The 17,031-nt window shown below is 44.9% G+C and overlaps 1 protein-coding gene and 1 long non-coding RNA gene across 6 annotated transcripts in view; one reads left to right on the forward strand and one right to left on the reverse strand.

Annotated features, from left to right (window-relative positions):
* LOC139240962 (uncharacterized) overlaps positions 1–6,617 on the forward strand; it is a 53,235-nt gene extending 46,618 nt beyond the window's left edge. The window contains exon 3 of the long non-coding RNA XR_011588762.1: positions 6,088–6,617. This is a non-coding gene — a long non-coding RNA (uncharacterized lncRNA). The remainder of the gene's footprint in view (positions 1–6,087) is intronic.
* The window catches only part of ikzf4 (IKAROS family zinc finger 4), a 145,849-nt gene that overhangs the window by 10,022 nt on the left and 118,796 nt on the right, over positions 1–17,031 (reverse strand). For all 5 annotated transcript variants that reach the window (XM_070869551.1, XM_070869549.1, XM_070869550.1 and 2 more), the window contains one exon: positions 1,969–2,118. In XM_070869551.1, the coding sequence (XP_070725652.1) occupies positions 1,969–2,118 (150 nt within the window). The remainder of the gene's footprint in view (positions 1–1,968; positions 2,119–17,031) is intronic.

Below are 17,031 nucleotides of genomic sequence, written 5' to 3' on the forward strand. Positions count from 1 at the left end.
AGACTCAGCCAACATTGCTGAAATTAGAAATGCCTCATATGGGAGTCACAGGTAAAGAACAATAACCTACCTTGTACAGTCCATCACTCTTCACATGACAGTATCCCTCACACACCATAGGAACTTGTCCAATCTGGATTGGTTCTGGAAATCACACTTTGAGCATGACATCATTGAGAGCACCTCTCATGTGACATCCTGCTCCCATACTGTAGAGATGTCCAGGACCTGTGCAATAACTCTATTCTTTTTGATCTATCGTAACCTAAAAATGATTCCCCTAAAAATTCCCCAACCACAAAAACAAAAGTAATGGCCCAGCAGGGTCAGAGGGGATGGTGGTGTACAAGGAATGCTGTAACACAAAGAATGATGACGATCCTACAAGGTAATCTTACTTCATCATTCAGGCACCACAGGCATTACATTAAAGCACCAACATAGGAGGGAGAAAGGCCCCAACAGCGATGCTACAAACTCTGCTGCCAGATCAGAGAAAAACCTGGAGTTATCCAAATTTCAACAGTAACATCTGGTAAATGTGCAAGGAGCAGTCCACATAGCTACCTTACAGACACTCAAAGGAAACCCGATTAAGAAAAGCCCAGGAAGTAACATTGGTTAACAAGCAAGCTTAAAATCATATGTTTGAAGAAGTTTCAATGGTGGGTCTATCAGCTCATTAAGAACCAAAGCAAGCACTCTACTTGGAACTCCTTCACGGCAAACGAACCAAAGGTGGGCAGAGGAAACATTACAGGGACACCTCAAAGCCTCCCTGATAAAGTGCAACATCTCCACCGACACCTGGGAGTCCCTGGCCAAAGACTACCCTAAGTGGAGGAAGTGCATCCGGGAGGGCGCTGAGCACCTCGAGTCTCGTCGCTGAGAGCATGCAGAAATCAAGCACAGGCAGCGGAAAGAGCGTGCGGCAAACCAGTCCCACCCACCCCTTCCCTCAACGACTATCTGTCCCACCTGTGACAGGGACTGTGGCTCTCGTATTGGACTGTTCAGCCACCTAAGGACTCATTTTAAGAGTGGAAGCAAGTCTTCCTCGATTCCGAGGGACTGCCGATGATGATGATGATGATGATGATCTACTTTAATATCCCAGTCAAGAACAAGGGGCAGTCTATCGGGACCAAAGTTATACACAGCTCACAAAGTGATAAACTACCAGACCTGACATTGAGAGCTGAGGCCACATGTGCTCGTATATACTTTCGAGCTAGCTCAAAGCAATGCAGATATTCAGGATCATGAACCTCACATGTGGTAGTGAGGATAAAACTAGCCCATTTATGCTATGGTTTCAATATAAACTCAATAAAATTAAATACAACCTGCACATTCTGTCCATGCATACTGTGATCCAACCTCACATCATCAGATTGGAGCCATTACTCTGAAATGTGTCACTGTTAAAATGTTGTGCCATTGTGTGTCAGGGCCTGGTACCTCAGACGTGCATTAGACACTGCTCCTAATCCGTATTCTAATGACCTTTCCAGCAAATTGTTGCATGCATTCTCTACTGGAGGATCACAAGTTTCACACGTCATTTATTAACTGGACTATCGGGCAGGTCCTGGCCTTTTATACAGAGTTTAATACACAGGGAAGGGTCGTCACTCGAGAGTGGCCCTGATAATGCCTTTTAAAAAAAAAGACATGATTCCCAGAACCGTTCTATAGAACCAAAATCAAGACTGGACAAGTTCCCGTGATGTGTGAATGATACCTGAACGACAAAACACAGTTTCAAACATTAAATACACAGAAATGTATCAGAGTAAGGGGCAGTCCCAAGGTAAAGCTCTTGCTGACCAGATAACTATGCAACACTACAATTATTATTAGGATATGCCACTGCTGGTTACAGGTCTCACTACCCTTGGATAACTGTGGCACTGCTAGGTATAGTCTTTGCTGCCCCAGGCTAACTGTGCACTGCTGGTTACAGACCTTGCTGAGTAGATGGCTGTGGGGGCTCAGCATTCAGACTCTGCAGATAGTTGTGACAGCGTTCCTTGTGCTCCTCCAGCGAACTCTGCTGCTTGTAACTCCGCCCACAGTAATTACATTTATAAGGTTTGCCGACAGTGGGAGAGGAGACTAGAAAGAGACACAAAATTTGCAGATAAGCATTAGGTCGTGCAAGATGTCAGATTTCAAATCTATGATGCCGCACTGAATTGGACACAATATATGAAATGGAAACAGAAAATGCTGGAAATATGCAACAGTCCAACAGTATCCGAGAAGAGACAGGTTAACATTCCAGGCAGAAACCCTTCATCATTTCTAGGCATTTTCTTTTTTTCCCCCTGCAGATTTCTATAATTCTCAGTTTTTCATCTCATCGAGACAACATTTTCAGTTCCAGTCTATCGCCCTAATGCAGTCCCCGCAAGTCACCACAAGATTCATAGATGATCACAGGAATAAAAAGGTTCCAGCTTCTTCCTTCACAGCGCTGACATTTCACAGGCTACTAATGAGCAGTGTGTCAGAACAATTGATATTTAATAGAATTGCAACATTGTGTATGGAAAACCAAAAGTAATTCAATGTGAAAAGCTGCATCTCTGCAAATTAAACTGACTTTTAATCCCTGTGCACAGTAAAGCAATGGACACCTCTAAGATTCAAAACACACAAGGCTCTGATCTGGAGAAGTGTTTGCAATTAATGGGAACAGACACCCACTGGGTTTGACAGCATCTTTAAGACTGAAATAGGTAGCAGTGAAATAGAACAGAATCGGTGGGCAATAGTAGATTCAACACTTGACATGTCAAAATACTGTTGAGCAGAAAAAGTAGGTAGAATACATGTTATGTTACTAGGTCAGAAGACATCTTGAGACATCGAGGAGGACAAGGAGAGATAATGTACCAGGCCGAGATATAATTTGGGACTTTGATTAGGGCCGTCTCAGTGCTGTGGCAAGGGCGGAAACCTGAAATTCAAACATGGAGTTGAGAGAAAGATGGGCACGGATTTGGGAGGCGACATCATGTTCAAGGACTTGAGGATAGGGAGGTTGGAGAGTGAGCAGTGGTTTGCAAGGACAGGGGAGTCAAAGGTAGATTGTTTTTGTGGGGGGGGGGGGGGGGGGGGGGAATTGAGGACGGCCATTTTGAAAGGGCTAGATACAGTACCTGAAGAAAGGGAACCATTTACAATGTCAGCTAGCACGAGACCCAGGAAGGGAAGTTGGGTGTCAGCAATTTAGTGGCAATGGAGTTAAGGGAGCAGGAGGTTGGTCTTATGGACAAGTTAGGCGAGGAGAGGTTATTCGAGGAGTTCGGAAAGAAACTAAAGAAGGATGAAGGATTGGGGCTAGGACAGGGGAGGGGGTAGAGATGGGATAGCAGCAGAGGTAGCTGAACAGATAGTCCCAATCTAAGTGGCAAAAATGAGTTCCTTGCATGTGTTGTTGGAGGTGAGGGGTGGAGAGTTTAAGGAGATGAGTGGTAGTGGAGAAAGCTGGGGATTAACCAGGATGATCCTGGAGTAGTGGCCGATTTTGGCCCGATAGTGAATGATGTGGTCCAGCTAGATAAATGATGGATAGCTAAACCTGTTTTGCACCAGATACCGATAGATTCATCAGACTGGTCAACTTTTTCCTACCCATAGAAGTGGTATTAATCATTGTATGGCTTATCCATCATCACCACTAATCTTTGATGCCCATTTTTAACAAACTGATATGAAGCCTTTTAATCACTGAAAGCAGCAGCTCATATCAAAATGAAAAGTTAAGTCGAACACAAACATTATTTAAGGAGAAGCTTGCCAGTTGTACTGTGGTAGATGCAGTATATATTTCCAGAGCAATACCAATCCCTCTGTTACAAACAGCCAACCTGGTTTCAATAACCAGCTCCTCACCACCAAAACTACTCTTCCTACCTTTAAATATTGGTTCAACTGTTGTGGTCGGTAAACTGCTTACAACACACCCACACAAAAAGAAAAATGCACACTAACCATCCATCTATAGATGTATCTGAACTACAGCAAGCAGATATGAATGATTTCTTCTTGCTATTCCCTGTATAATTATGTTGCCTTCAATTTCCTGGATCCTTAAGTTTGATATACCACAAATGTCCCAATTCTTCCCACTGCATACATCTACTATCCAATCAAAAGCACTGTAGCACAAAGAGAAATCAATTGGATATGGTTAAAATGTTGACTGTACTTCCTCCAAAACAGTGGAGCAATCCACTGGAAGCTGCTGATTCTCTCTTCTCCTCCTCCCCCCCCGCCCCACACTTTATATTACAAGGTTATCTCCGACAGCAAAAAGTGTCAATGAACTCTGCAATATAGAAACAACCCAATTCTCTCACTGCAACATCAAAATCTCCTCAGAACAGTAGTTTTCATTTGGTGCCTCCAACCACTGGATGCTGGCAATTAGAAAATAGGAGCAGGAGTAGGCCATTCGGCCCTTCGAGCCTGATCATGATCCTCTCTCAACACCATATTTCTATTTTTTCCCCCATACCCCTTGATGTCTTTTGTTTCTAGAAATCTATCTATCTCCCGCTTAAATATATTCAGTGACTTGGCCTCCACAGCGTTCTGTAGCAGAGAATTCCACAGGTTCACCACCCTCCGAGTGAAAATTGAAGAATTGTAAACAGACATCCACCAGCAGTACCAAGGTGGGCTGTGGTAAGGCCAACTTCTCGGGATCTTCATAGAAGACAGTAAGGCAGTTTCCACTATCTGGCCAGTACAAGTCTTCCAACATCAGGGATGGACTGGCAAAATCATGAATGCGAATTTGTAGCAACCGCACATGCAGGGACAGGATCGGCACCAACGTTAACAAACAATAACTGGAAATGGTTCAGCAATAAAAAAGGTGGTGCGGGAATTACTGGCTGCTCTGGTTCAATCACATTAGAACACAAGAAATAGGAGGAGTAGGCCATTCAGCCCCTCGAGCCTGCTCCGCCATTCAATAAGATCATTAGCTGATCTGATCTTGGCCTCAACTCCACTTCATTGCCCGCTCCCCATAACCATCGACTCCCCTGTAGTTCAAAAATCTGTCTATCTCCACCTTAAATATATTCAATGACCCAGCTTCCACAGCTCTCTGGGGTAGAGAATTCCAAAGATTCACAATCTTCAGAAGAAATTCCTCCTCATCTCCATTTTAAATGGGCGATCCCTTATTCTGAAAATATGCCCCCTAGTTCTAGATTCCCCCACGAGGTGAAACATCCTTTCTGCAGCTACCCGGTCAAGCCCTCTCAGAATCTTAAGTTTCAATAAGACCACCTCTCATTCTTGCATCTTCAACAATAATTGTTCTTTTTCAATTGAGAATCAGTGAGCGCCCAGTCAAGGGAAACTGCTGAGTAAAAGCCGACCATGTCAGGGACAGTTGCAGTGTAATATTGGCTGCGAGAGTCTATTTTAAAAAAAAAACAAAATGTAATTGTGAGGCAAATGTGAAGTAAATGTACACCGGAGCGCTCTTGGCTTGAGACTTTCAAACTCCTGCCTCGCAGCTAACTTATGCTGCATGTGCATTGTAGATCCACTTCAGGTAGTGCTTCGATAATGCAGTTGCAGTTCCTGGTGATGTAGATTCTGTGAAATTTATATTTCAGGCCAGTTTCTACAGTATTAGATCCAGATTGAAACGACCACATTGGCACTCATTTTAATCTCAACAAGCTTTCTTTTGCGAGTGCTTGGGGCGGGGGGGGGGGGGGGGGGGAAGAGAAGTAAGAGAAGTTAACAACTTTAATGAGCACGGTTGTTCATTTTCATCTACTTTATTGCTAATGTTTTGTCACTTTGTCCATGTAAGCTCAGTCACAGCCCTTTCAAAAGGCACCCATTCAAAATAGAATGCTAATGTGGGGAGTGGCACCATTTTTGGGAAGTGGTTAATTTGATTTTTTTTTAATTCTTCTATTCAGAGCAGAAATTCTTCAGACAATTCACTCTCACATGCTATCTTGCCTGTGTTTTTAAAATCATGTTGCCGACCGAACCGTTCTGTTTTGTTTTTACTTCAAGTTTATACTTTCTTTTCCTCGCTAGGTTCCAGTTTAGATTTGCAGTCTCCTGCAATTATCCTGATCTTCGCAAGAGAAACAAAACCCAATTATGTCCACGTGCAATAGACTGAACAGATAGTAAATCCAGACTACTTTAATGTGTTCAGGACACAACCTTCCCATCCCGCAATGTGGTGCAACATGTTCAGCGAGCAAGCGATATCTACAAGTCCAATTCATTCACCCTCAAGTCAGAGACATCAAGCTGGACTAGGATGAAAATAGAGGGATTTGTTCCTTTTTCTCTCTCCACTTCCCTTCCCTCCATGGAGCAGAAACAGCACTGGAAATACAAGCAGGTCGATCAGTCTCTGGAAAACAAAGAGCTAGAAAATGCCTTTCCGCTGCAGGCCCCGTTGTCAGTTGTGTACCCCATCCAGCATTTTGGGATTTTATTTCACATTTCCAGCATTTGGATTTCTCCCCCCTATAAATGAGCAAACTTTTAATTGTCATAAAGCAATTAAATTAGATTTTAATATGGGAATTACTGTGAAAGTTTAGTGTTGGTGAAAAGGATGGACTATTTTCAAGCTTTCAAATATGATCATGCGATGCGACATCCATAAAAATATTTCAGGACATTTTTTAATGTGGATTCCAAAATAGATAAAATTTGCAAAATGACAGATCATTTAACTTGTACTTTTTTGTTTTGCGACTGTACAGTACAGGTTGAACCTTCCTTATCCAGAACTCCCTTATCCGGAACCACCCCTCGTCCAGAACCATTCCCGGCCACCGGGTGGCGCATGCGCAGAACTCTGACATGCACAAATTGAAGTCTTTCCTCGCTGCCGACTCCCGCAATCGCTGGACTGACCCCGCGATCCACTGCCCCATATGATCTCTCTGCTGCACTCCCAGCCCCAAACCAGCTGGCCCCAATATCCCCTTGCTCAGTACCTGTACTATCCAATTTAACGTGATCACCCCTCATCCGGAAAAATCCTTTATCCAGAACAGGCCAGGTCCCGAGTGTTCTGGATAAGGGAGGTTCAACCTGTACTCCTACCACAGCCCTCAGAAGGCTATAGGCATGCCTGCAAAGTGCTAATTCCCTAACTTGTTCCAAGTGACCAAAAAGACCAGAGTCAGGATTTAAAGGCATTTTCAGTTCAGTCCAGAAGACAGACATTTCATTGCAGTGAATTGACGGGCACTGTGGAAATTTCAGCCAAAGGGTTCCACACAGAGCTCATCTGCCACCTGGCATTAACAAAATAGCTGGTTTGTTTCCAAATTCCCAGATCTAGCTGGTTCAAGCTCTCTCCCACCATTCTCTCTTGGAGCCAGCTGGAATGACTGGCGCAAGACTGGTCATACTGCACTACCCGGTGCCCGAGAATTGGGCCAGTCTATTGGTGGGTGAGAACATGAGAACATGTAGCTGCCGCCTGTTCAACCCATCCACATTCAGACAGTGGTCCGAGCAGAGTGGCAGGAATGGCACTTCATTCGTTTTATTTAGAAAACATTATTGGAATACTACTGGCTCTATCAAATCAAGAAACTTAGCGTCTCTCAACACTGACAAACACACTTCACATTCAATGATGTACTATCAACACTGAATTTAACTTTTAGAATTTGCAATATAATGTACGTGAAGTCACTCATGTGATGAGTTTATCCAGTGAGCAACAACCAGATAAAGCAAGACGATCCAAAGTCTGATTTCCAGTTAGTGTTAAATTAGCTGCTCTCAACCAGTAGGGGAGTTTAGATGAATGAGGGGTGATCTCATTGAAACATACAAAATTCTTATCGGGTAGATGCAGGGAGGATGTTTCCCCCGGCTGGAGCGTCTAGAACCAGGGGTCGGCCATTTAGAACTGAGATGAGGAGAAATGTCTTCATAACTTAATAGGAGCAGGATTAGGCCATTCAGCCCATCGAGCCTGCTCCGCCATTCAATATCATGGCTGATCTAATCATGGACTCAATTCCACTTCCCTGCCCACTCCCCATGACCCTTTACTCCCTTATCATTCAAAAATCTGTCTATCTCCGCCTTAAATATATTCAATGACCCAGCCTCCACAGCTCTCTGGGGCAGAGAATTCCATAGATTTACAACCTTCTGAGAGAATAAATTCCTCCTCATCTCAGTTTTAAATGGGTGGCCCCTTATTCTGAGACTATGTCCCCTAGTTTTAGTTTCCCCGAGGAGTTGAAATATCCTCTCTGCATCCACCTTGTCGAGCCACCTCATTATCTTATATGTTTCGATAAGATCACTTCTCATCCTTCTGAACTCCAATGAGTACAGACCCAACCTATCTTCATAAGTCAATCCCCTCATCTCTGGAATCAACCTAGTGAACCTTCTCTGAACAGCTTCCAATGCAAGTATATCCTTCCTTAAATACGGAGACCAAAACTCTACGCAGTACTCTAGGTATGGCCTCACCAATACCCTATACAGTTGTAGCAGGACTTCTCTGCTTTTATACTCTATCCCCCTTGCAATAAAGACCAACATTCATAGAAACATAGAAAATAGGTGCAGGAGTAGGCCATTCGGCCCTGCACCGCCATTCAATGAGTTCATGGCTGAACATGCAACTTCAGTACCTCATTCCTGCTTTCTCGCCATACCCCTTGATCCCCCGAGTAGTAAGGACTTCATCTAACTCCCTTTTGAATATATTTAGTGAATTGGCCTCAACAACTTTCTGTGGTAGAGAATTCCACAGGTTCACCACTCTCTGGGTGAAGAAGTTTCTCCTCATCTCTGTCCTCAATGGCTTACCCCTTATCCTTAGACTGTGACCTCTGGTTCTGGACTTCCCCAACATTGGGAACATTCTTCCGACATCTAACCTGTCTGAACCCATCAGAATTTTAAACGTTTCTATGAGGTCCCCTCTCATTCTTCTGAACTCCAGTGAATACAAGCCCAGTTGATTCCATTTGCCTTCCTGATTACTTGCTGTACCTGCATGCTAACTTTTTGTGTTTCATGCACAAGGACCCCCAGGTCCCTCTGCACTGTAGCATTTTGCAATTTTTCTCCATTTAAATTATAATTTGCTTTTCTATTATTGCCGTAGTGGAAAACCTCACATTTTCCCACATTATACGCCATCTGCCAATTTTTTGCCCACTCATTTAGCCTGTCTATATCCTTTTCAGATTTTTTGTGTCCTTCTCACAATTTGCTTTCCCACCCTTCTTTGCATCAGCAAACTTGGCTACATTACACTCAGTCCCTTCATCCAAGTCATTCATATAGATTGTAAATAGTTGAGGCCCCTGCACCGATCCCTGCAGCACCCCACTAGTTGCTGTTTGCCAACCAGAAAATTACCCATTTATCCTGACACTCTGTTTTCTGTTAGTTAGCCAATCCTCTAGCCATGCTAATATATTACCCCAACCCCGTGAACTGTTATCTTGTGCAGTAACCTTTTATGTGTCACCTTATCGAATGCCTTCTGGAAATCCAAATACACCACAACCACTGGTTCCCCCTTATCCACCGTGCTCGTTACATCCTCAAAGAACTCCAACAAATTTGTTAAACATAATTTCCCTTTCATAAAACCATGCTGACTCTGCTTGACTGAATTATGCTTTTCCAAATGTCCTGCTACTGCTTCCTTAATAATGGGCTCCAGCATTTTCCCAATGGCAGATGTTAGGCTAACTGGTCTATAGTTTCCTGCTTTCTGTCTGCCTCCTTTTTTAAATAGGCGTTACATTTGCGGTTTTCCAATCCGCTGGGACCTCCTCCGAATCCAGGGGATTTTGGCAGATTACAACCAATGCATCCACTATCTCTGCAGCCACTTCTTTTAAGACATCAGGTCTATGGTGAATCTTTGGAATCCTTTACTCCTGAGGGCTATGGATGCTCAGTCGTTGAGTATATTCCAGACAGAGATCGTTAGATTTGGGGATATTAGGTGAATGAAGGGATATGGGGACAGTGCAGGAAAGTGGAGTTGAGGTCGAAGATTAGCCATTATCTTATTGAAAGGTGGAGCAGACTCGAGGGGTCAAATGGCCTACTCCTGCGCATGTTCTACAGTTGGCCATTCCAACAAAATGATAAACCAACTCCATGATGAGCATACTTGAACCCATCTTCCAATGCAACCACAAAATTCAGTCTTCATACACCATCACTGTAAATCAAATCAACCGTCCACAATGACTCTACATCAGCTCCCAACTCTTTGGAAGATATTCCAATTTAACTTTTTTGTCTGAACCTTCTGGTTTACACTACTGAGCTTTCCAGCATTAAGGAGTTGCAACAGCAGTTTAACAGCGTGTGATAGAAACTTATTTTTGTTCTTTCAGGAGAACTTGAGTTACTCATTGGGGCTGTTGCTGTAGTCATTTTTAAATGTATAAATGCTACAGTTTCAGATCAGCCACAGCAGATACAGCCGTCACCACTACAGCATGCAACAACAGTACAAGCAAGATTTCAATAACAAGGTAGAAACTGCTCTTTACTTATGAAAATGATATACATACAGTAGAGAGCTCATTTTAATAAGCGAACATATAAAAACTAGAAACCAATTTCTCCAATCCGGTGAGAGATGAACAGAAATGCATAGCTGCATCCTGCTCAGTCCATTCACACAAAACCTGCAGCAAGAGTGTCATTTTACTGTGGGAGAACACGAAACAGCTTCTTTAAATGGCTGTGTTTGGGGAAAGTTTTTGCAAAAGGTTGTATTGCCTGTAAAGAATGTGAAATACACTTTCTGCAAATTATAATTTGGACCAAATCATTTGATGTTTCCAGGAGCTATCGCAAACTGTGGGGATATTGGTCCCAAAAACAAAATGCTGCATATCGACCAATTAGTAATGTTATGGAAGTAATCCCTGAAATCCAGAGCCAGATTCCCCTTTCCCCCCACCACTGCTCAAGAAACTCAAATCCCTTTTCCCCAGACCAAGTCTTCTCTGCCCCCACACTCTTTCTACCCAGTGAATCTCTACCTTCTGCCACTCCTCACTGCTCCCACCCCATGCACGAGGTCCGTGAGTTCAGGAGACCAGAGAGGTCCGCGAGGTCAGGAGTCTGAGGAGGAGGAGGGCCGGAGGTCAGTGAGGAGTTCACAGCCCTCGTCCAGGTAGGTAAGTGGTTGGCTGTTTGACTGGTAAGTATCTCTCCCTCTCCTTTTCTCTTTAATCAGATAAGTCTAATTAGAGGAATGGCAGGGCAGCTCAGTCCTGTGGAGTGCATGTCCTGTGGCATGTGGGAAGTCCTGGATGCTTGGCGCGGCCTAGACAACCATGTGTGCAGGTGGTGTCTCCAGCTTCAACTACTCGAGCTCCGCGTTTCGGAGCTTGAACGGCGGCTGGAGTCACTGCAGTGCATCTGCGAGGCTGAGAACTACGTTGATCGCATGTTTCAGGTGGTGAGCAGCTTAAAAGCGTGCAGGGAGAAGGGAAAGTGGGTAAACACCAGACGGAGGAAGAACGCTAGACAGGTAGTGCAGGAGTCCCCTCAGTGAGTCCATCTCGCTTTCAAACCGATATTCTTTTTTGAGCACCGGTGAGGGCAGCCAGAGCCAAGTCCAAGGCACCACAGGTGGCGCAGCTGCACAAGCGGGAGGGACACAGAATAGCAGTGGTAGGGGATTCAATAGTTAGGGGAATAGAGAGGTGTTTCTGCGGCCGTAGACATGACTCCAGGATGGTATGGTGCCTCCCTGCTGCCAGGGTCAAGGATGTCACGGAGCGGACGCAGGGCATTTGGCAGGGGGGGTGGGGGAGGGAAAGAGAGGAAGGAAGAGGGTAAACAGCGAGAGGTCGTGGTCCATATCGGGACCAACAACATAGGTAGAAAGAGGGATGAGGTCCTGCAGGCAGAATTCATGGAGCTAAGAGAAGAATTAAAGGATAGGACCTCAGAAGGTAGTAATCTCCGGGTTACTACCAGTGCCACGTGCTAATGAGTACAAAAATAGAAGGATAGAGAGGATGAACACGTGGCTGGAGAGTTGGTGTAGGAGGGAGGGCTTTAAATTCCTGAAGCATTGGGACCGCTTCTGGGACGATAGCACCTGGAGAAACCGGACGTGTTGCACCTCAACAGCGCCGGGACCAATATCCTCGCGGGGAGTTTTGCTCGTGCTGTTGGGGAGAGTTTAAACTAGCTTGGCAGGTGGATAGGAACCCGAGAACAAATTCAATAGAGAAGGAAGTAAAGCTGAAATTGGAAAGCAAGAATATAGAAAGTGAATCTGTAAGACAGAGGAAAAAGGGTTAGTAAGTAGTAATCAGGGAGATCTTCCTGTGCTAAATGGTATATATGCCAACGATGTCTCCGCAAGATCCTACAAATCCCCTGGAAGGATAGACGCACTAACATTAGTGTCCTCGACCAGGCCAACATCCCCAGCATCGAAGCACTGACCACACTTGATCAGCTCCGCTGGGCAGGCCACATTGTCCACATGCCAGACACAAAACTCCCAAAGCAAACGCTCTACTCGGAAATCCTTCATGGCAAACGAGCCAAAGGTGGGCAGAGGAATCGTTACAAGGACACCCTCAAAGCTTCCCTGATAAAGTGCAACATCCCCACTGACACCTGGGAGTCCTCAGCCAAAGACCGTCCTAAGTGGAGGAAGTGCATCCGGGAGGGTGCTGAGCACCTCGAATCTCAACACCAAGCATGCAGAAATCAAGCGCAGGCAGCGGAACGAGCGTGCGGCAAACTTGTCCCACCCTCCCTTACCCTCAACGACTATGTGTTCCACCTGTGACAGGGACTGTGGTGCTTGTATTGGACTGTTCAGCCACCCAAGAACTCATTTTGAGTGGAAGCAAGTCTTCCTTGATTCCGAGGGACTGCCGATGATGATGATGATGGTTATATACTTCAATGCAAGGAGTATAGTGAATAAGGCGGATGAGCTAAGAGCACAGGTAGACACTTGAAAGTATGACATTATAGCCATTACAGAGACATGGCAGAAAGAGGGACAGGTTTGGCAGCTCAATATTCCTGGTTACATGATTTTTAGACAAGACTGAGAAGGGGGTTTAAAAAAAAGGGGAGGGGTCGCAGTATTGATTAAAGAAACTATTACAGCTGTGAGGAGGGATATGTTAGAGGGATCAAATGAGGCCATACGGGTCGAACTGAAAAAAAAAGGGGCGATCACACTGCTGGGTGTGTATTATAGGCCCCCAAACAGTGGGAGGGAGATAGATGAGCAAATATGTAGGCGCATTTCTGTGAAGTCCAAAAACCATAGAGCATTAATAGTAGAAGATTTTAACTATCCTAATATTGATTGGGACAAACAGTGCGAAGGGTATAGAGGGTGCGGAATTCTTAAAATGCATTCAAGAGAACTTTTTGAGTCAGTATGTAACAAGCCCAACACGAGAGGGGGCGGTCTTTAGTTTTGGGGAATGAAGCTGGGCAGGTTGAAGGGGTATTAGTGGGAAAGCACTTGGGTGCCAGTGACCATAATTCAGTCAGATTCAAGGTAGTTATGGACGAGGACAAGAATAGGCCTGGAATAAAAGTCCTAAATTGGGGAAAAGCTAACTTTGCTAAGTTGAGAAGTGATTTGGCCACAGTGGACTGGAAACAGCTACTTGTAGGTAAATCAGTGTCGGAACAGTGGGAGGCATTCAAGGAGGAGATCCGGAGGGCTCAGGCCAAATACATGCCCTTAAAGAAAAAGGGTGGGAATAACAATTCTAGAGCCCCCTGGATGTCGAGGGACTTACAGGGGAGGATAAAGAAAAAAAAGGGAAGCTTATGTCATATACCGATGGCTAAATACTATAGAATCTTTGGAGGAATATAGAAGGTTTAGAGTAAAATTAAAAAGGATATTAGGAATGCAAAGCGAGAGCATGAAAAATTCTTGGCAAGTAATATTAAGGAAAACCCAAAGATGTTCTATAAATATATTAAGAGCAAGAGGATAACTAAAGAAAGGGTAGGGCCTATTAGAGACCATGAAGGTAATCTGTGTGTGGAGGCGGAAGATGTTGGTATGGTTTTCAATGAATACTTTGCGCCTGTTTTCCACAAAGGAAAGGGGCAATGCAGATACTGCTATCGAGGTGGTGTGTGAAATTCTGGATGAAATAAACAGAAAGAGAGAGAAGGTATTAAGGGGTTTAGCAGCTTTGAAAGTGGAGAAGTCCCCAGGCCCGGATGAAATGTATCCCAGGCTGCTAAGTGAAGTAAAAGAGGAAATAGCAGAGGCTTTGACCATCACTTTCCAGTTCTCTTTGGATTTGGGCATGGTGCCACTTTCAAAGCTGCTAAACCCCTTAATACCTCCTCTCTCTCGCTGTTTATTTGGTACCCTTGTTTAAGAAGGGAGAAAGGGATAGGCCGAGTAATTACAGGCCTGTCAGCCTAACCTCAGTGGTGGGAAAATTATTGGAAAAAAATCCTGACAGGATAAATCTACATTTAGAAAGGCAAGGATTAATTAGGATCAATCAGCACGGATTTGTTAAGGGAAGATCATGTTTGACTAACCTGATTGAATTTTTTGAGGTAACCAGGAGGGTCGATGAGGGTAGTGCGTATGATATAGTGTATATGGACTTGAGCAAAGCTTTTGATAAGGTCCCACATGGTAGACTGGTCATTAAGGCAAAAGCCCATGGGATCCAGGGCAAAGTGGCAAGTTGGATCCAAAATTGGCTTAGAGGTAGGAAGCAAAGGGTAATGGTTGATGGATGTTTTTCTGACTGGAAGGATGTTTCTAGTGGGATTCCACAGGGCTCAGAACTGGGTCCCTTGCTTTACATCAATGGTATACATCAGTGGTCCACATCAATGATCCAATTTGAAGAAGTAGTTTGCAGATGACACTAAAATTAGCTGTGTGGTTGATAATGGAGGAAAGTCATGGACTGCAGGAGGATATCAATCTACTGGTCAGGTGGGCAGAGCAGTGGCAAATGGAACTTAATTTGGAGAAGTGTGAGGTGATGCACTTGGGGAGGGCGAATAAGGAAAGGGTATACACATTAAGCGATAGGCCACTTAATAGTGTAGATGAACAAAGGGACCTTGGAGTGCTTGTCCACAGATCCCTGAAAGTAGCAGGCCAGGTGGATAAGGTGGTTAAGAAGGCATACGGAATACTTGCCTTCATTGGCCGAGGCATAGAATACAAGAGCAGGGAGGTTCTGCTTAAATTGTATAATACTCGGGTTAGGCCACAGCTGGAGTACTGCGTGCAGTTCTGGTCGCCGTATTATAGGAAGGACGTGATTGCACTGGAGAGGATGCAGAGGAGATTTACTCGGATGCTGCCTGGAATGGAGAATCTTAGTTATGATGACAGATTGAATAGGCTGGGTTTGTTCTCTTTGGAACAGAGGAGGCTGAGGGGAGATCTCATTGAGGTGTATAACATTTTGAGGAGCCTGGATATAGTGGATAGCAAGGGCCTATTTCCCTTGGTGGAGGGGTCAATTATGAGGGCGCATAGTTTTAAGGTGGTTGGTGGAAGGTTCAGAGGGGATTTGAGGGGAAGCTTCTTCACACAGAGGGTTGTGGGGGTCTGGAACTCACTGCCTGGAAGGGTGGTAGAGGCAGAAACCCTCACCACATTTAAAAGGTGCTTGGATGTGCACTTGAAGTGCCAAAACCAGGACCTGGAGCTGGTAAGTGGGATCAGACTGAATAACCTTTTGTTGGCTGGCGCAGATACGATAGTAAGTACTGCAGGGAATCGAATACAGAGAATCTCCTGGACTAGTTTCGATCGCCTGGATGGGTCGGAGGAATTTTCCCAGATTTTTTTTTCCCCCCAATTGGCCTGGGTTTTTTTAATCTGGTTTTTGCCTCTCCCAGGAGATCACATGGCTCCGGTTGGGGTAGAGTATAAAATGTTGCGATGCATGGGGTGTCGCAGGTGTGAGAGGCGGACTGGTTGGGCGGATGCTCTTTACCTTTCCGCCATTGTTCATAGGTTTATATGTAACCTTTAGGGCTGCTGACCGAGTGTGGCTCTTTGTCGGCCGGCGCGGACACGATGGGCCGAAATGGTGCCCTTCTGCGCTGCAGAGTGCTATGCCAAGGTTGCACATCCACCACTCCCCACCACTGTTTACCTGTCTAAGAAAACTCCCATTTCTGGACTTTTGTCAATAGCACCCTTCTAATGCTCTCCCACACCCTGCCACTGCCATGCCAGCGCTCCCACACCCCAAATCCCCTGCCCTCACCCCAGGAGGGACCTACATCCCAGGGCCCCTTTTCTCCCACACACCACCCAGTGCTGCCATGTCACAACACATCTCTCCCACACCCAGGTATCCCTTTTCCTAGTGCCCCTAAACCCCATGACAGCCCATCCCGGTGCTTCCACATCCTGCAAGGGCCAGTTTATCCAGGCCCTTGACAATGCTCCCACATCCCATCACCCACACTCCAAAACCCCAGGATCACCTTCCCAAGACTACCAACCAAAACAACCATCCCCACGTCTGCCACAGGCAATTCCTGCAACCGACCTCCAGTGACCGGCAACATCCTTCCTGCCATTTTTCCTCAGTATCCTGGCCTTTTCTTTTATAAAAAAAAAGATAAAATGAACTATACTGACAAATGAACTTTTAACAGTAATCGTTCCCACACAAATAACCACTTAATTGGGCCAAAAAATCCAATAAAACTACAATTTAATTTCTTCAATCACCAAGTCATGTTATTTTACACGTATATCCTATGTAATCCTATGTATGTATGTCACAGGAGAGCCACCAGTAGATTAATAAAATACTTTGAAGGTGATTGTTAATGCAGATAAGCTGAATGCGGACGAGCACACACTATTAAAGTCTATGAGGCACACACGAGGGGAAGATTGTTTGTTTCAAGTTTCAGTACACAAAGGGGATTGGAGTGTGCAGGGGATTACACACTGGCCTTTCACCACTGGAATCTGGATTTGAATCT

The sequence above is a fragment of the Pristiophorus japonicus genome, chromosome X, assembly GCF_044704955.1.
Source record: "Pristiophorus japonicus isolate sPriJap1 chromosome X, sPriJap1.hap1, whole genome shotgun sequence".
NCBI classification, from domain to species: domain Eukaryota; kingdom Metazoa; phylum Chordata; class Chondrichthyes; family Pristiophoridae; genus Pristiophorus; species Pristiophorus japonicus.